At 40.4% G+C, this 21328-nt stretch overlaps 1 protein-coding gene across 8 annotated transcripts in view; it reads right to left on the reverse strand.

Moving 5' to 3' along the window:
* The window catches only part of LOC109866042 (double C2-like domain-containing protein alpha), a 79110-nt gene extending 66242 nt beyond the window's left edge, over nt 1-12868 (reverse strand). For 3 of the 8 annotated variants that reach the window (XM_020454589.2, XM_020454591.2, XM_031799528.1), the window contains exon 1: nt 12203-12767. In XM_020454589.2, coding sequence (XP_020310178.1) covers nt 12203-12363 — 161 coding nt within the window. In that variant the 5' untranslated portion in view covers nt 12364-12767. Of the gene's footprint in view, nt 1-12202 lie in introns of all 8 variants that reach the window. The other 5 variants (XM_020454593.2, XM_031799531.1, XM_020454594.2 and 2 more) reach the window with 4 other exon arrangements.
* Nucleotides 12869-21328: the final 8460 nt, after the last annotated feature.

A 21328-nucleotide genomic window follows, 5' to 3' on the forward strand; every position in this document is an offset into this window, starting at 1 on the left:
CCACCTTCCAATATTTTATGCATCGAATTTGAATACGGTAAATCTCCGGATGACTCAAACACTGTTCTTATGATTCATACATACTTACCTAACCCTACAATTTGCCGAAATAATCTACAAGATCAGAGTATTTTTTGTCTACCAGTTGGTGCTGAAACAGAGACGAATATGCATAAACAGTTGAAGTCGGAAGTACATACACTGAGGTCGGAGTCATTAAAACTCGTTTTTCAACCACTTTACAAATTTCTTGTCAACAAACTATAGTTTTGGCAAGTCGGTTAGGACATCTACTTTGTGCATGACACAAGTAATTTTTCCAACAATTGTTTACAGATAGATTATTTCACTTATAATTCACTGTATCACAATTCCAGTGGGTCAGAAGTTTACACACACTAAGTTGACTGTGCCTTTATAAATCTTGGAAGATTCCAGAAAAGGATGTCATGGCTTTAGAAGCTTCTGATAGGCTAATTGACATAATTTGAGTCAATTTGATGTGTATCTGTGGATGTACTTCAAGGCCTACCTTCAAACTCAGTGCCTCTTTGCTTGACATCATGGGAAAATAAAATGAAATCAGCCAAGAACTCCACAAGTCTGGTTCATCCTTGTGAGCAATTTCCAAACACCTGAAGGTACCACGTTCATCTGCATAAACAATAGTACACAAGTATAAACACCATGGGACCACGCAGTCGCCATACTGCTCATCTCCTAGAGATGAACGTACTTTGGTGCGAAAAGTGCAAATCAATCCCAGAACAACAGCAAAAGGACCTTGTGAAGATGCTGGAGGAAATGGGTACGTAAGTATCTATATCCACAGTAAAACGAGTCCTATATCGACATAACCTGAAAAGCCGCTCAGCAATGAAGAAGCCACTGCTCCAAAACCACCATAAAAAAGCCAGACTACGGTTTGTAACTGCACATGGGGACAAAGATCATACTTTTTGGAGAAATGTCCTCTGGTCTGATGAAACAAAAATATAACTATTTGGCCATAATGACCATCGTTATGTTTGGAGGAAAAAGGGGGAGGCTTGCAAGCCGAAGAAAACCATCCCAACCGTGAAGCATGGGGGTGGCAGCATCATGTTGTGTGGGTGCTTTGCTGCAGGAGAGACTGGTGCACTTCACAAAATAGATGGCATCATGAGGGAGGAAAATGATGTGGACATATTGAAGCAACTTCTCAAGACATCAGTCAGGAAGTTAAAGCTTGGTCGCAAATGGGTCTTCCAAATGGACAATGACTCCAAGCATATTTCCAAAGTTGTGGCAAAATGGCTTAAAGACAACAAAATCAAGGTATTGGAGTGGCCATCACAAAGCCCTGACCTCAGTCCTATAGAACATTTGTGGGCCATAACTGATAAAGCATGTGCGAGCAAGGAGGCCTACAAACCTGACTCAGTTACACCAGCTCTGTCAGGAGGAATGGGCCAAAAGGCTACCCGAAACGTTTGAATCAAGTTAATGAATTTAAAGGCAATGCTACCAAATACTAATTGAGTGTATGTTAACTTCTGACCCATTGGAAATGTGATGAAAGAAATAAAAGCTGAAATAAATCATTCTCTCTACTATTTTTCTGACATTTCACATTCTTAAAATAAAGTGGTGATCCTAACTGACCTACGTCTGGGCATTTATACGAGGATTATGTGTCAGGAATTGTGAAACTGAGTTTAAATGTATTTGGCTAAGGTGTATGTGAACTTCCGACTACAACTGTATTTAGATGGCTTTCCTTGATCCCCATTTTCTGAACCCATTCTCTCAATGTTTTCTTGTGAATTTGTCAAAATTCAAATGAAAAGAACACCGTATTTAAAGGGATGGCTTAAGACACAGTAAATGTATTGAAACCCCCATTGAATGCAAACTCCACGAGAAAATCTGTTGGCCAGCAAGTGGGATGGTTTTCAGCATTGTAATTATATGTAGTCAGCGTGTGTAAGGGAAACACGTCTGCAAAGGACCTGCATAATATAAGTCTGAATACCAACTACTGAGAAGTGGGTAGGAAAGATGTGCGTAGGAAAGGCGTCTGAATCAGGCCCCAAACGAAATAAAGAGTAACTATGTGGACTTAATAAGAATCATCTACTGAACATGACTCTGTTGGCTGGCTGGGGCAGACTGCGACCATATTGACTCAATGTTGTAGCACTGTCAGTGCACATCCAGTTTCACAAGCATGGGAAGCTAGGTTTCACGGGCCCTGGTCAAAAGCAGTGCACTACTTAGAGAATAGGGTGCCATTTGGGACGTAGGCGACAAAATCAGAGCACATGGTCATTAGGAGTCTAGTTATGTGTGCTTCAATGGGATGTAATTCCCTTTCTATGCACTTTTCTCTCCACACGTATTCTGACCTTGAATTTAAGCATGAGAATAACATGCTATTCATCCGCTATTCGTTTTGGGTGGAGATCAAAGAAATGAACGTGTGGCGGAGGTGTGTCTACAGATACACCATATTCTGACCACGAATAAGGTTGATCGAACCTGCCGGTTCCAGATAGAAAAAGCATCTACTTTCTTTTTTTCAGATAGAATCTCCAGGCACTGTAATTTATAAATTCATAGGAGCGATTGATGAGAGCTAGGTAAATTAGCAATCCGTTTGGAGAACTGGATTGTAAATACACTATTGGATTTGACATTTTGAACATTGAGATATTAAAGACATGATTGATCCGACGCATAGTACATCAAGCACTCAATTAAATAGCGTGGCATAGTGAGAGACAAATCTTGGATTGCAGCACCTGAAGAAAAGGGGCCATTATTCTAAACGGAGCTTCTCTAAATCCACATTGTGTTTCTGTGACATGCCATCCATGATAGTGTAGGGGGGTTTGATGTGGTGACAGGAGAGCCAACAACTCGACCACCACACCGCTATTGGGCCCAGCCTACAGTACAAAGCAATGATATCAGAAATATCAGAGTATGAAGGATTTTCGGTTCCATTTCTAAATGTATTGCAAGCAATCCTTTGAAAGCAATGCCAATACATGATGACAACACACACACACACATTCTCTCAAACAATATCAGGATCAGATGGACACTGGCACGCACATACACACACACGTACGGACACAAGCACTCACACAAGCATCCTTAGGATCAGATGTAAACGGGCAAAACACAGATAGCAAAACTCACACAAGCGCACACACACACACACTCTCTCAGAAAACATCAAGATCAGATGGAAATTGGTACACACATTCGCAAAAACACACACTCACACACTCGCACGCACGCCATGGCAGCTGGTGGGTGTTGATCAGTCAGTCACCTACAAGCCCGAAGAATCACCCGTAAACCAGCACCATCTCCACATCATGACCAGCTCCAGAACATTATACAGATGTGTCTCCCAGCCTCATAGCTTACAGCTCATACAAAGTGCAAATTCATTGTCATATATCCTAACCTGTCAGGTTTTATCATGGATCTTTTATAGCTGCTGTACAAGATTAGTAGCCTCAAAGTCATAATTTATATATACCAGTCGCCGAGCCTCATAACTTACAGCTTATACAAATAAATGATTAATTCATAGTTCCTAAAAATATGTAGCCTGGGTGCCAGACTGATTCTGCTCTCTTACCACCTCTTTATGGACTTGTCATGCCAAACATGTTTGGCTTGACAATAAGAGCAATGGAGTTGGCAAGAACACAAACCGATCTGGGACCAGACTAGTTTATAATAAGCTGGTATATAAATTATGACTTTGAGGCTACTAATCTTATTATGCCTCTTCATAATATCCTCACCAATTAAGCTTATCATGGCTTTCTTATGGCTTCTGTTGGAGATTAGTTGCCTCAGGCATAACTCATATGGAAGTGTCACCTTGTACTTGCATTCTGCTAGAAGATGCATAGCCTAATACCTCAAATGTATTATATATGTATTATTATATATGTCCTGCCATTGCTCAAACCCCAAGTATAGCCTCCTACCACACCTTTAACAAAGTATGCATTTATTTGTTTATTTGGATCCCCATTAGCTGTCACAGTTGCAACAGCTGTGTCCTTCCACAAATAGAGTGGCTTCTGGATAGTGTAATTTTGACAAAGATCATTTATTTCAGAACATTTTTACATTCTGCCATAAAGAGCACGCTCAACTTCTTAAGAAGCATGTTTTCCCATTTTAAAAGATTCAATTAAGACAAATTACTATAGCAGTGTTGACCTTTGGGGTGGGGGTGTGGTCTAAGCTAATATATGGAATTGTTTAAAGATGGATGGATTATTTAACTATTTGATTTATAATTTTAGGCCCACTTTAACTTCTTCGGGATCGGTGTCCCTTCCAAGGGACGGTTGAGCTAACGTAGGCTAATGCGACTAGCATGAGGTTGTAAGTAACAAGAACATTTCCCAGGACATTGACCTATCTGATATTGGCAGAAAGCTTACATTCTTGTTAATCTAACTGCACTGTCCAATTTACAGTAACTATAACAGTGAAATAATACCATGCTATTGTTTGAGGAGAGTTCACAATTTTGAACATGAAACGTTATTAATAAACAAATTAGGCACATTTGGGCCTAAAATGCCTAAAATGACATACCCAAATCTAACTGCTTGTAACTCAGGCCCTGGAGCAAGGATATGCATATTCTTGGTACCATTTGAAAGGAAACACTTTTAAGTTTGTGGAAATGTGAAAGGAATGTAAGAGAATATAACACAATAGATATGGTAAAAGATAATAAAAAGACAAACATCATCTTTGAAGTGCAAGAGAAAGACCATAATGTATTTTCCAGCCCAGGTGCAATTTATGTTTTGGCCACAAGATGGCAGCAGTGTATGTGCAAAGTGTTAGACTAATCCAATGAAGCATTGCATTTCTGTTCAAAATGTTGTAATACCATGTTATTGTTTGAGGAGAGTGCACAATTTTGAACATGAAACGTTATTAATAAACAAATTAGGCACATTTGGGCAGTCTTGTTTATTAATAACGTTTCATGTTCAAAATTGAGAAAAATCCAATCCGGAAGTGCCTCCTGTTTTGAAAGCGCTGCGTTCCAATGAGTCCCTATTGAGCAGTGAATGGGCTATCAACCAGATTACTCTTTCTCCGTATTCCCGAAGGTGTCTACAGCATTGTGACGTAGTTTTACGCATTTATGTTGAAGAACATCCGTAAGCGGCTACATTGCGCAGTGGTCACCTGATGCTCCCAGAGAGATTCTCGAGTAAAATACAGAGGTAGCTACTGAAAAAACGAATTGTCCCGATGGATATATTATCGAATAGATATTTGAAAAACACCTTGAGGATTGTTTATAAACAACGTTTGCCATGTTTCTGTCGATATTATGGAGCTAATTTGGAATATTTTTCTTGACTGCAATTTCCGGGCGATTTCTCAGCCAAACGTGAAGAACAAACGGAGCTATTTCGCCTACAAAAATAATATTTTTCGAAAAAAGGAACATTTGCTATCTAACTGGGAGTCTCGTGGGTGAAAACATCCGAAACTCATCAAAGGTAAACAATTTAATTTGATTGCTTTTCTGATTTCTGTGACCAAGTTACCTGCTGCTAGCTGGACAAAATGCTATGCTAGGCTATCGATAAACTTACACAAATGCTTGTCTAGCTTTGGCTGTAAAGCATATTTAGAAAATCTGAGATGACAGGGTGATTAACAAAAGGCTAAGCTGTGTATCAATATATTTAATTTGTGATTTTCATGAATAGGAATATTTTCTAGGAATATTTATGTCCGTTGCGTGATTACGCTCCCTCATGCGGGATGGGGAGTCACTAGACTTAAGGATTAAATGAGCCAGAACTCCCCTTATGACAGGGGGATTGGAGCTTGTAGGTGCATTTGAACGCAAGCTTAATACTTTTTTTTTATCTCTGGGATATTGTGGCCAAAAGCCAGTGAAAATTCAGAGAGCGCCAAATTCAACTAAATTACTATAAAAATCAAACTTTCATGAAATCACACATGCAAGATATTAAATTAAAGCTACACTTGTTGTGAATCCAGCCAACATGTCAGATTTCAAAAAGGCTTTTCAGCGATAGCAAACGATGCTATTATCTGAGGATAGCACCATAGTAAACAAACACTGACAAGCATATTTCAACCCTCCAGGCGTGACACAAAACGCAGAAATAAAGATATAATTAATGCCGTATCTTTGTTAAGCTTCTTTTGTTGGCACTCCAATATGTCCCATGAACATCACAAATGGTCCCTTTGTTCGATTAATTCCGTCGATATATATCCAAAATGTCAATTTATTTGGCTCGTTTGATCCAGAAAAACACCGGTTAAAACTTGCGCAACGTAACTACAAAATATCTTAAAAGTTACCTGTAAACTTTGCCAAAACATTTCAAACTACTTTTGTAATACACCTTTAGGTATTTTTTTATGTAAATAATGAATAAAATTGAAGACAGGAGGAAAACAAACTGTAGCTAGCTTTCAGGTCACGCGCCTCTAACAAAGAGTCCTCTTCACTCTAGCCTCATTCAGAATAGTGTTACTTCTTCATTACACAAAGAAAAACCTCAACCAATTTCTAAAGACTGTGGACATCCAGTGGAAGCGGTAGGAACTGCAAGAATGTCCTTTAGATATCTGGATTCCCAATTAAACCCATTGAAAAGAGAGTGACCTAAAAAAAAATCTGAATGGTTTGTCCTCTGGGTTTCGCCTGCCAAATAAGTTATGTTACACTCACAGACATGATTCAAACAGTTTTAGAATTTTCAGAGGGTTTTCTATTCAATACTACTAATAATATGCATATATTAGCATCTGGGACAGAGTAGCAGGCAGTTTACTCTGGGCACCTTATTCATCCAAGCAACTCAATACTGCCCCCCTGTCACCAAGAAGTTAAAACATGGTGGTGGCAGCATCAGGATTGAAGGAAAGATGAACTGAACAAAGTAAAGAGAGACCCTTGGAGAAAATCTGCTACAGAGCGCTCAGGACCTCAGACTGGGGCGAAGGTTCACCTTCCAACAGGACAACGACCCTAAGCACACAGCCAAGACAATGCACGAGTGGTTTCGGGACAAGTCTCTGAATGTCCTTGAGTGGCCCAGCCAGAGCCCGGACTTGAATTATATCGAACATCACTGGAGAGACCTGAAAATAGCTTTGCAGCAGCGACACCCCCCAGCCAACCTGACAGAGCTTGAGAGGATCTGCAGTGAAGAAAGGGAGAAACTCCCCAAGTATAGGTGTGCCAAGCTTGTAGCGTCATACCCAAGAAAACTCAAGGCTGTAATCGCTGCCAAAGTTGCTTCAACAAAGTAGTAGATGGTCTGTAGAGTAGATGGTCTGAATACTTATGTAAATGTGATATTTTTTTCTTTCTTCTAAAAACCAGTTTTTGCTTTGTCATTATGGGGTACTGTGTGAAGATTGATGAGAATTTTGTTTTTATATCAATTTAAGAATAAGGCTGTAATGTAACAAAATGTAGAAAAAGTCAAGTGGTCTAAATACTTTCCGAATCAAAGTGACTGTTTTATACACTGAAAAACGTTTTTAGTAAAAGAAATGGAAAATTCACAGATCTTAAATTTGAGATATTCCCATTTACTTCTGTAGATGCTTAACTCAGTGCTGTTAAAAGAAATTGTCAATCGTATTTCTTCTCTTTCCAGTAAGATTCATCCTTAAGAAGATCAGCGTACATTTCCAATAACACTTAACAGAGTTATGGATCGTAGGTTTTAAATATCTAGAGATATGGCACTATGATCAGTGGGAGGGGAAGCTGAAATGGAAGTGTTACAGACATACAGTTGAAGTCTGAAGTTTACATACACTTAGGTTGGAGTCAATGAAACTCGTTTTTCAACTACTCCACAAATTTCTTGTTAACAAACTATAGTTTTGGCAAGTTAGTTAGGACATCTACTTTGTGAATGACACAATACATTTTTCCAACAATTGTTTACAGACAGATTGTATCACAATTCCAGTGGGTCAGAAGTTTACATACACTAAGTTGACTGTGCCTTTATACAGCTTGGAAAATTGCAGAAAAGGATGTCATGACATTAGAAGCTTCTGATAGGCTAATTTACATCATCTGAGATAATTGGAGGTGTACCTGTGGATGTATTTCAAGGCTTACCTTCAAACTCAGTGCCTCTTTGCTTGATATCATGGGAAAATCAAAAGAAATCAGCCAATACCTCAGAAAAACAATTGTAGACCTCCACAAGTCTGGTTAATCCTTGGGAGCAATTTCCAAACACCTGAAGGTACCACGCTCATCTGTACAAACAATAGTACACAAGTATAAACACCATGGGACCATGCAGCCGTCATACCGCTCAGGAAGGAGACGCGTTCCGTCTCCTAGAGATTAACGTACTTTCGTGCGAAAAGTGCAAATCAATCCCAGAACAACAGCAAAAGGACCTTGTGAAGATGCTGGAGGAAACGGGTACAAAAGTATCTATATCCACATTTAAACGAGTCCTATATCGACATAACCTGAAAGGCCGCTCAGCAATGAAGAAGCCACTGCTCCAAAACCACAATTAAAAAGCAGACTACGGTTTGCAACTGCACATGGGGACAAATGTCATACTTTTTGGAGAAATGTCCTCTGGTCTGATTAAACAAAAATAGAACTATTTGGCCATAATGACCATTGTAATGTTTGGAGGGAAAAGGGGGAGGCTTGCAAGCCGAAGAACATCATCCCAACCGTGAAGCACGGGGGTGGCAGCATCATGTTGTGGAGGTGCTTTGCTGCAGGAGAGACTGGTGCACTTCACAAAATAGATGGCAGCATGAGGATGGAAAAGTATGTGGACATATTGAAGCATCATCTCAAGACATCAGTCAGGAAGTTAAAACTTGGTTGTAAATAGGTCTTCCAAATTGACAATGACCCCAACCATACTTCCATGTTGTTGCAAAATGGCTTAAGGACCAGAAAGTCAAGGTTGGAGTGGCCATCACAAAGCCCTGACCTCAATCCTATAGAAAATTTGTGGGCAGAACTGAAAAAGCTTATGCGAGCAAGGAGGACTTACAAACCTGACTCCGTTACACCAGCTCTGTCAGGAGGAATGGGCCAAAATTCCCCCAACTTATTGCGGGAAGCTTGTGGAAGGTTACCTGAAACGTTTGATCCAAGTTCAAGATTTTAAAGGCAATGCTACCAAATACTAATTGAGTGTATGTAAACTTCTGACCCACTGGGAATGTGATGAAATAAATAAAATCTGAAATAAATCATTCTATCTACTATTTTTCTGACATTTCACATTCTTAAAATAAAGTGGTGATCCTAACTGCCCTAAGACAGGGACATTTTATTAGGATTAAATGTCAGGAATTGTGAAAAACTGAGTTTAAATGTATTTGGCTAAGGTATATGTAAACTTCCGACTGTGCCAATCATTAGTTATTGATTTACTGGGACCATTGGGTCCCAAGCAAATTGCTTGACATCTGGGTTCTGAACTTTCCAAATATCCATTAATGCATAAGAGTCACAACAGCTGGAGATAAGACTATTATATTGATGCACATCATATCTAGGGGGACATCGATCAGTTGACTCATCTGGGGCCATGTTAGCAGTATTCAGCTGTCAGCAGCCAATGGCTAGCAGTTTTTTACTGGCGATAAAAATGGATGATTACCATAATTTTTTCAAGTCATTACAGAATTATTTATATGTATATTGTATATTATATGTACAAAAAAATCAAATGTTAAACCTTGAAAACAATTCATGGTAATTCATGATAACCTTGTAAACAATTAATTTAGCCCGGGCATTTATTTAAAACAGGCATTTGTTTATTTGCTGACATGTGTGCTGTTGCCCAGCTATTAAAAAGGAAAGGCAGCCTATTTGAGACTCAGCGTTTAATTGATGTTTTACGGTAATACATTTCAAAAATATATATATTTACAGTATGTTGAACTGAGAAAAATTCAGGTTGTAAATATAAATTGACATCTTCCCGGAAAGAGACTTTCTACAAAATGTGCCCTACCCAGTTGGAAATTAGTGACGAACATAACACCCCTTTCAATGGGCGTGTTGGGGGAGGGTACTTGAAATGTAACATCCAATCGAAATATTGTCCCCAGTGGATCTTTCAAACTGTTTTTGCAATGCAAAAATCTCCAAACCTCCAAGGGAGGCGTGACAATTACGTGATTTTAGAGATATGGCAACGCGAGACTACCTTCCTTATAACTGGAAAATAAATACTGTAAAACTTCAATTAAACAGGCGCTTTATCAGAGAGAGACTTCTATTTGAGTCAGGTGTCTATTTCCTTTATGCACACTGCTTTTTACCATTTGCATAGTTTGTTGTTTAATTCCAGCATTCACTTCAAGCATTTTAATCAATTTCTTAATTTCCTGCCCTGTGTTATCATTTACACACCATCTCAGGTTTCTTTTGTCTTAGAGTGCCTAAAAAAATATATACGGTACCAGTCAAGTTTGGACACACCTACTCATTCCAGAGGTTGTCTTTATTTGTATTATTTTCTACATTGTAGAATAATAGTGAAGACATGGAATATGTAGTAATTCAAGGCACACTTAACCAGCATGGCTATCACAGCATTCTGCAGCAATATGCCATCCCATCTGGTTTGCGCTTAGTGGGACTATCATTTGTTTTTCAACCAAATAGCTCTATTTTCTTCTCATCGGCCAATAGCACTGGTTCCAATCCAAGTGCCAATGCCATTTAGCAAACTCCAGGCGTTTAGCAAACTCCAGGTGTGTACATTTGTTGGTTGCTCTCAATAAAGGATTTTTTCTGGCAACCCTTCCAAAAAGCCTATTGGCATGGAGGTGGCATCTAATTGTAGATTTAGAGACCTGTAGATACTGTAATTATCCAACCTTGACCCTTGGATATATATTTTTTCTCTGTGGAAAGGGTTCTACATGAAATGCAAAAGGGTTGTACCTGGAACCAAAAAGGGTTCTTCAAAGGGTTCTCCTATGGGGACAGCCAGTTCTCAGGTCCAAACTTGAATAAAAAGGGCTTTATCCACCCTGACAGACAAGAACATCTCCGAAAAACTTCTTAGCAACAAGAGTCCCCCTTCCAACTCAACCCTGCCTCTCCCTTCTTCAGTTAGCTCTTTCACCTTGAATTAGACTCATATCATATCATATGCATGGTCGCTTCCACGACTTTCCTCTTTTCATCCTCTCACCCCCTTTTCCGCTCTCTATTCGTCAACCCTTCATCTTGCATCCTCCTGTCTTTATCTTTCAAATGATCTCTCTGTCAGTCTTTTTGGCGTTTCTTTCCCCCAACCTGTGTTGTGTTACTTTCTTTCCAGTCTTTCATGGAACACAAATAGGTCCTCGGCAGTCTCTTTTCACCTTTAAATAATACTGTGGAGACAGACATTATTGTGCAGTGCACTCTACTCATTAGAACCTAATAGTCTGTGTTTCACTCAGCCTCCTAGTACCACGGTGAGTGCTTGTCAATTAGAGTCAAATTATTTCCAGTGTGTGTGTGCTTTTGTGTGTGTTTGTTTCAGGATTGGAGCTGGGGTAGGGGTTGCGGGGGGCATGTGTGTTAGAGGGAGATACAACAACAACAAAGACCCAAAAATTGCGCATATGTGTGAGGGCGAGATAAACCATCAAGTCTCTAGTTGTGTATGAGTGAGAGAGAGAGAGTTAAATAAATCTAACTTAAAGTGTGTACGTGTGTGTATGTGCATATGTGTCTGTACGTACGTGCATGTGTGCACGGGTGGGTACACCCTACAACTTGGCTACGCATTGTTTTTCCTGTATTCATTTTCACAGCGTAGCACAGGTGACAATCACAGGTGACAATCGTTGAGAGTAAATGTCACGTGAAGTGAACGGACACACTGACGACTACATTGAGTGAGGAGACATTGACAGCTCAAACAGCTAATACTGACAAACTGCACATTAGACCTACTGATAGTGAAAAAAAAGAGGAGTAGAGGGGATGTGACAGACAACGCGGGGAAAGAGTGAATGCGGACAGTAAAATAAGCAGAGTGATAGAATAAACAAAAGATCAAGATTTTTTTTAAAGAAACATTTGCAATCACACAAAAAAAAAGCTTAGAAATAGATGAAAATGCAATATCCACTGATAAAAGTATGGACTTACCTTAGTAATAGCGTGAGTGTGAAACTCCCCCGTAAAACTGGAAATACCGGTGAAGAGAGAATCAGGACTAACAGGTGGTGAGGAGAAGGGAGGGAGGAAGACAGAGAGAGAGAGATGGAGAAAGAGAGACAGTGAGAGTCAGGGAGAGGAGAAAGATGCATTCAAAATGTAATGCATGAATAGTTCAAGTTGAGATTTTTTTTAGAAGAGAGAAGGAGAGGAGGAAGAACAAAGGCATGCTGGAGGAGGAAGATTATAGAGTGACTCAACGGGAAGGAAAATTATTCCTTGACAGATATTCCTTGACAGTCTGTTTTGCGCTTCTGTGTGTGACTATTTCTGTCTTTCCTTTCTCTCCCTCCTTCTCTTTCTCTCCTCCCACTTGCCCTCCCTCCTCCTTCAGTGCAGTGTTGCAGTTGTTCCAGGATCACCAGAAAAACTCTCGCTTCCTTTTTCTCTCTTTTCTGTTCTGTTTTGCTTTCCAAGCCAGTGCCAATGCAATGCAGTACAGACTGTCTCCCAGTCTCCCTTTCTGTCTCTCTCTCTCCTCTCAGTATGTCTGTTTCTTCCCCTCCCTCTCCCCCTCCCAGTCTCTCTCTGTCTCTACTCTCCACTCTCGACTCCCCCCTCTCAGTCAACACCCCACCCGTCAGTCTCTCTCTGTCTGCCTCTCTTTCTCTCTCCCTCTCTCACACACTCACTCTTTCTCTCCATATAATTAAACTAATTGTACTTCAGGCAGTGATAGACACAGGGAGACATGCTATTTCCCCTTCTCTCCTCTTGGTAAAGGGTCATAATTGGTGTTGCTTACTTACGGGTCTTCCTGTCGTTACCCCTCGCTCCCTCCCTCCTTGTCTTTCCCTCTCTCTCTGTCTCTCTCTCTCTTTCCGTCCTTCCCTATCCCTTTCTCTCTGTGGCTCTCACAACCCAATCCTTGGCCTTCACTCTCTGAATCTATTCATCCATCACAGAGCAGCACAAATAATGTCAAAGTTGCATTGTAGTATAGCAATGAGGACTAGCTGGCCATTTTTTAGGACTAGCTGGCACAGAGTCAGTCTCTTTCTGTTCGTGTCTTTCTATTCTTTCCCCCTTCCACTCAAATGCATATTAATTCACGGTCACATTCTCTCTCAGGCACACACACACTCACACGAACGCACACACACAGACACCGCACGCATACACACATAACCGTAAAAAAAAGAAAAGGGTGTTCAATCTTTCTAACCTTTTCTATTCCGCTACTCTTTCCCTCACCCATATCTCACTTTCCCAAAGCTGCTCTTTTCTTCTCTTTACATCCCACTAGTGTTGATGAACAGTGAAAATCCCCGCATAAAAATGCATGTGGTCCACTATCAGCGTGAAAGTAATTACCCAGTATCTCCAAAGCAATTATGTCATGCTTGGCTGTGTTGACATTAGAAGAAAATAACCCTCCATCCAAGTCTACGAAGTCTACAAACGATTGACCATTAAAAAAAATATTGACTCCTATATTGCATATGCCTGTGGATTATATGGATTATACCCTGTACATGCCTAGTTCTGTATTTTTTTAAAAGATTGGGCTGGCATAATAACAAACCAGGTGTTTCAATCTGACAAATATTTTTACCTCAAAGTGAGTAGAAGACTATATATGAGAAATACAGCAATATCGATTAAAGGATCCCAAGACTCGCTGGAATAGAGGGATGATTGATGATGGATGCTGAAAAGGAAAAACATATATATAGCTGTGGACAGCAATGGTCAGGTTTCACAGTATGGCAGAAAGGACATCAGATCATTTGGATAACAAAGCAACCACTCTATCACGTAGGAATTCAGTGTGGTTCATCGTAGGGACGTCCATGATAGTGATTATAGGTTTTGAGTTAAAACGCCACAATGGAGTGGATTTACAGTGATTTAAATTGACATGTAAAAGTCCTTCGCTTTTCTCAAACTAAGGTTAAACATGTACATGTAATTTGGTGTCATTTGGTTCATGAGAAGAAGATTTTAGAAGTATTTAAAAAAATGTTTTGCATATTAGTGTATGCGCTAATATGAATCTACTGGCATAGTGTTGGCATCTTTGAATGCATCAATGTTATTTTCACAAACTCTTTAGGGACTATTGTGATGAGTCCAAAGACCTCATTTGGAGTGAATCTGACTTTTAGATTTTTTGATGGTTATTTTAAGCATTAGTGTTGCATAGTAAAAAAGGTTCATGTCAATAGTTTCCCTATTTATTAAGATATCAATGCCAAACGCAACATGGTTCATCCTGGTAATGTCTTTGATGACCCTAAAAAGTTTCAAGTTGAAACTGGCCATTGTGGAGTGGATTTACAAAGGATTTAAATGGACACATAAATTCTGATTTCCTGATTGATCAATAACTCAACCATCTCTTATCCAATCCCCTAGTTGGTGCTATTTGGACGTATGGTTCATGAGAATATTTTCAAAGATTGTAAAAAAAATTTAAAAAAAATTAAAAATATGATTGAGGAAAATCTATGCTGACGGACCTTATGGGTCCTTGAGGGAAATTTGTTCAGCATGAGGAAAGACACCTACATACAAAGTAGGCCAAATAGGGTGACGATATGAGGGTTTAAGTGAGACTGCTTATAATTTTTGACCAAGTTACTCATGTCCTCTAGTTTCTGAGTGCCAAATTATAAAATATTTTACCAATCTATGATTAGGTTATTTGACCATGTAAATATGATTTTTTAAATTAATAATTCAGACAATAACAATAGATTTCACAGCTTCGCAGTGAACCCCTAATAAAATCACAGACGATGATCGCAGAGACTTGTGGACTTGGAAGGGAAGGTTTGTTTCTTTCATTTTCCTGTTGCAAATTCTCCTGAAAGTAAGATATTTTTCGAGTAAGATCATGTACGGAGAAGTGAAATATAAGAAGGATCTTGTAAAAGTAGCACTCTGGTATTTCGATTGCATCCCAAATGGCACCCTATTTCCTATATAGTAGACTACTTTTGACCAAAGTACTGGTCAAAAGAGCGACACGTTATAAAGAATAGGGTGCTATTGGGGAAGCAGACATCCTCTCCAGTACATATTCTGTGATCCAGATCCACCCTGGAGTATTGGGTGATTCACTAGCTGACAGAAGTGACAGACGGAAACGTTGGCATCATTACATGTATTAACTTAGATCCTGCCTGAAATAAAGGAGAGGCTGTTGTGTGACTTACAGTATAGTCTATTAATGATATGAGGACAAATACTAGCCTGGTCCCAGATCTGTTTGTGCTCTTGCCAAATCCATTGCTCATTGTCATGCCATGTTGTGCATGACCAGAAGTTAGCATGATATCACAAACAGACTGGCACTCAGGCTAGACGAATACCAACATTGGTGTATGATACTGGGAGAGTACAACCCCAAACACTAGTATAGATCATATTAAAATAACATAATTGAATGGGAAAATTAAAAGGTAATAGGCTAGATCCATGATCCCAAAAAGACTGTCAATTTTTATATTAGATATTCCGACTCATAATGGTCTTGACATCTTGAAGAAGAAAACAATAATTTCACACAAAAAACAAAATGGCCTTAACGTCTTAAATAGCTTTTCAGTTGGTAGAGCATGGTGCTTGGGTTGTGGGTTCCATGGGGGACCTTCATTTAACTAGGCAAGTCAGTTAAGAACAAATTCTTATTTTCAGAACAACAGATTTTTACCTTGTAACCTTTTGGTTACTAGTCCAACTCTCCAACCACTAGGCTACCTGCCGCCCTGTATGCACTCTCTACTGTATGTCGCTCTGGATAAGAGCATCTGCTAAATGACTCAAATGTAGAATATGCACTACAAAATTATTCAAACAAGTTTACACTGAGAATACCAAACATTAAGAACCCCTCCCTAATATTGAGTTGCACCCCCCCCCCACCTTTTGCTCTCAGAACAGCCTCAATTTGTCGGGGCATGGACTCCACAAGGTGTCGAAAGCGTTCCACAGGGATGCTGGTCCATGTTAACTCCAAAGCTTCCCACAGTTGTGTCAAGTTGGCTTGATGTCCTTTGGGTGGTGGACCATTCTTGATTACACACGGGAAACTGTTGAGTGTGAAAAACACAGCAGCATTGCAGTTCTTGACACAAACCGGTGCGCCTGGCATCTACTACCGTACCCTGTTACATTTTTTGACTTGCCAATTCACCCTCTGAATGGCACACATACACAATCCATGTCTCAAGGCTTTAAAATCCTTCTTTAACCTGTCTCCACCCCTTTATATACAAGTTATAAGTTACTTGTTACAAGTTTATAACAAGTGACATCAATAAGGGATCATAGCTTTCACCTGGATTCACCTGGTCAGTCTATGTCATGGAAAGAGCGGGTGTTCTTAATGTTTTGTATACTCAGTGTATATTCTATAGACAAGTGACAAAAGCGCAATTCCCAGTGTCCTTGGTTGCCACTTGGAGACAGGCAGCCTGCAACACACTTCTCTGTAGGGCCTTACACTCATTCACATGAGTCTGCACAGAGCATGGTTGTGTGTGCAGTTGCTTGAGATCTGCCCTGGTTGGCTGTAGCTATGTTAGTTTAGGGCAGGGATAGGCAGCTAGATACAGCCACAGGCCGATTTCTGCCGGGGGCCGGAAAATAAATATTGTAATTTGTACACTGCAAATTGCTCCCTTTGTACACTGCAAACTGCTCCCTAAAACACTTCAGCGAGCAGGCCTTTCTAATCGACCTGGCCCGGGTATCCTGGAAGGATATTGACCTCATTCCGTCAGTAGAGGATGCCTGGTTATTCTTTAAAAGTGCTTTCCTCACCATCTTAAATAAGCATGCCCCATTAAAAAAAAATTGAACCAGGAACAGATATAGCCCTTGGTTGACTCCAGACCTGACTGCCTTTTGACCAGCACAAAAACATCCTGTGGCATTAACATCGAATAGCCCCCACGATATGCAACTTTTCAGGGAAGTTAGGAACCAATACACACAGGCAGTTAGGAAAGCAAAGGCAAGATTTTTCCAACAGAAAATTTGCATCCTGTAGCACAAACTCAAAAAAATTCTGGGACACTGTAGAGTCCATGGAGAATAAGAACACCTCCTCCCAGCTGCCGTGGTCATCCCCCTCTTCAAAGGGGAGATGCTCGAGACCCAAACTGTTACAGATCTAAGCCAGGACGGCAGGCAGCCTAGTGGTTAGAGCATTGTAATTGTAACCGGAAGGTTGCAAGATCGAATCCCCGAGCTGACAAGGTACAGACCTGTGGTTCTGCCCTTGAACAATGCCCTTGAGCTGTCATTGAAAATAAGAATTTACCTAGTTAAATAAAAGTACAAATAAAAAAAGAAATCCTACCCTGCCTTTCTAAGGTCTTAAGCCAACAAACAGATCAGCAACCATTTCGAATCCCACTGTACCTTCTCCGCTATGCAATCTGGTTTCCGAGCTGGTCATGGGTGCACCTCAGCCACGCTCAAGGTCCTAAACGATATCATAAAGGCCATTGATAAAATACTTTACTGTTTAGCCGTATTCATCGACCTGGCCAAGGCTTTCGACTCTGTCAATCACCACATTCTTATCGGCAGACTCAACAGCCTTGGTTTCTCAAATGACTGCCTCGCCTGGTTCACCAACTACTTCTCAGACAGAGTTCAGTGTGTCAAATTGGAGCGCCTGTTGTCCGGACCTCTGTGGGGGTTCGCTACAGGGTTCAATTCTCGGACCGACTCTTTTCTCTGTATACATCAATAATGTCGCTCTTGCTGCTGGTGATTCTCTGATCCACCTCTACGCAGATGACACCATTCTGTATACTTCTGGCCCTTCTTTGACACTGTGTTAACTAACCTCCAGACGAGCTTCAATGCCATACAACTCTCCTACATCTTTGGCGATGTCATTTATAAAATAGCCTCCAACACTCTACTCAGCAAACTGAATGCAGTCTATCACAGTGCCATCTGTTCTGTCACCAAAGCCCCATATACTACCCAGCACTGCGACCTGTATGCTCTCGTTGGCTGGCCCCCGCTTCATATTCGTCGCCAAACCCACTGGCTCCAGGTCATCTATAAGTCTTTGCTAGGTAAAGCCCCGCCTTATCCCAGCTCACTGGTCACCATAGCAGCACCCACCCGTAGCACGCGCTCCAGAAGATATATTTCACTGGTCACCCCCAAAGTCTATTCCTCATTTGGCCACCTTTCCTTCCAGTTCTCTGCTGCCAATGACTGGAACGAATTCAAAAATCACTGAGGCTGGAGACTCATATCTCCCTCACTAACTTTAAGCATCAGCTGTCAGAGCAGCTCACAGATCATTGCACCTGTACATAGCCCATCTGTAAACAGCCCATCCAACTACCTCATTCCCATATTGTTATTTTATTTTATTTTATTCTCCTTCACCCCAGTATCTCTACTTGCACATTCATATTCTGCACATCTATCACTCCTGTGTTTAATTGCTAAATTCTAATTACTTTGCCACTACGGCCTATTTATTGCCTTACCTCCCTAATCTTACCACATTTGCACACACTGTATATAGACTTTTTTCTATTGTGTTATTGACTGTACGTTTGTTTATTCCATGTGTAACTCTGTGTTGTTGTTTGTGTCGCACTGCTTTGCTTTATCTTGGCCAGGTCACAGTTGTAAATGAGAACTTGTTCTGAACTGGCCTACCTGGTTAAATGAAGGTGAAAAAAAAATACAAAATAGACCACAACTAAGCCCAAAATATATTGTATTTGAAAATGACAAAAATGTAATACCTTTATAGCATTGAGACACGATCGCGTACATTTTTTGATTTGTGTGAAAACTTGGCAACAGATTTCCTCAATGATATCTTTTTTTTGCTGAATTCCTGGTTATTCTTGTCTTTTTTGGCCAAAAACTAAAATCCCCCCCAAAATTTGGGGGTGCAAAAAAAATCTCTCACGGGACAGTTGTGACTGTATAGAAATAATGATGCCAAAATTGCAAATGATTTCTATCAGCCTAATGGAGGTGTAGATTACATCTCACATTCCAGTGTTCAAACTTCTAAACAAGGCTGCATGGGATTTCTCATAATGTGACACCTTGCAGCCAATGGCAATGTCCGCTTTAGGTATAATGTCAGGAGCTGCTTGTGGATTTGAAAGCTCTAATGCAGTTCCACCTCCGACACTGCCAAAACAACCGCTATGCAGATGTCGGCTAAAGCGGATCTGTTTAAATAGAGCCCTTAGAATAGGGAAAGTAGTATGAAGGTGGATGGCATGTAATGTGCATGAAATTATGCCCCATTTGGAGAAAACTCAATTAATAGAGAGTGATTAGGGGTTATTGTGACATGGCCCTCGAAGAGTTTCTGTTTAATTGATTGCTTCCTTAATGAAAGAGTCTCATGAAGAGTCTCAGGAAGTCTTGCCTGAGCGGTGATGATGAATTAGAGAGAGAGAGAAAATAAAGAGAGGGAGAAAGATTGGAGAGAGAGAGCGAAGGGGAAAGAGGAGGAGAAAGAGGATATATTAAACATTATCATAGGTCAAGAGAGACATTGCACTTTTATGGACTTGAAATAGCTTTCATGTAATATTTTCGTTAGAAGCACTATTTCCCCTCAAACTCTGAAAAAAGTGGAAGTAAGTGTAACAAATGAACAAACTATAGGCTAATGCATGGAGAACTGAAGTATAATACTTGGGGAACAGAGGCTACAATGTATAGAACAGAACTTAAGACTGAGGTATTGCTATGCACATACACACACACACAATCCCACCCCACCCAAACACAATCCTAAACACTGTTAATTCTCTGCTGTGTATGGTCCTACTGGCAAATCTCAACTCAGTTGCTAGGCAACCGTTGAACTTATTATACCATCTGTATCATGACTGCAGTGGCCTGGTGGGGGTGGGGACGTGGGTGGAGGGTCAGAGGAGGGAATGTGTGAAGGGGGTTGGTTTGAGAATAATGATGAAAAGGGGGACTTCATTTAGACCCTGTGCTTGATTGGGAGAGACAGCGATGCACAGACCTGTCTACTTCTCAGCCCCACCAGTCTGCCAACCTCTTATCTATTTTATCATCATAACCATACCCAATGTCGATTTGATGAGCAATACCAAGCAACGCCTCAGGTTAGATTAAGAAGATGGAGGGTGTCATTTCAGGAACACTCCTAACATGAAATATAAAAATGCACTCTTTCCTTTTTGACACATCGATATTGTCATGTTCTGACCTTAGTTCTTTTGTTATGTCTTTGTTTTGGTATGGCCAGGGCGTGAGTTGGGTGGGTTGTCTATGTTAGTTTTTCTATGATTTGCTATTTCTGTGTTTGGCCTGGTATGGTTCTCAATCAGAGGCAGCTATCAATCGTAACATGGCAACCTGAGGGTATATTAACTCTTTGGTCTTCCACCATTTAGTGGATCAGCATCCAGGGGAATAGTCCACTTCCCTGTATGAGGTCACCTCCTCCTCTATAACCTTTGACTTGGTTCCCTGCTCCTGGGTCATGAACAACTCCCCAAAAAGCTCAGCCATGGCTGAGGAGAACCCCTGTCGTCTGCCGTCTCTGGAGAGGGGTTGGCTCCTGTGGTATCTGTGGCTTGGCCCTGCAGAATTAAATTATATGAAAATGATTATCTCTGAAGTGGCTTTAAAAATATGATTTGTTTTTAGCAATATATATCAGACACTTATAACAATTACAATTATTACTTTATAATGAATTGTTAAATCACTAATTAATAAAAGTCACATTAACAAAATAAATACAATATTTGTTATATATTGGTCAAAATCTCTACTGTGAGTTCATTGTAGACTTTCAGACGAGCAGCAGCATCCAGGTGCAGCAGGGACTTGAACCGGGGGTCCAAAGCTGTGCTCTTGTGTAAGAAGTCTTGGACACCATGGCCAGCATATCTCTGATAGCAGTCTTGACATCCCTTACTGTGGGTTCTTCTTCATCAGATGATACCATTGATTTCAGGATCATTGTTTTCATAGGCAGGACCATGAAAACTGATGGAAGGCTCTCAGTGCATATCAGTGTTGTGACTGTTTTGAGAGGTTTGCACACTTTGATAACTTCCT

The sequence above is a fragment of the Oncorhynchus kisutch genome, linkage group LG20 (assembly GCF_002021735.2).
Source record: "Oncorhynchus kisutch isolate 150728-3 linkage group LG20, Okis_V2, whole genome shotgun sequence".
Classification (NCBI taxonomy): Eukaryota; Metazoa; Chordata; class Actinopteri; order Salmoniformes; family Salmonidae; genus Oncorhynchus; species Oncorhynchus kisutch.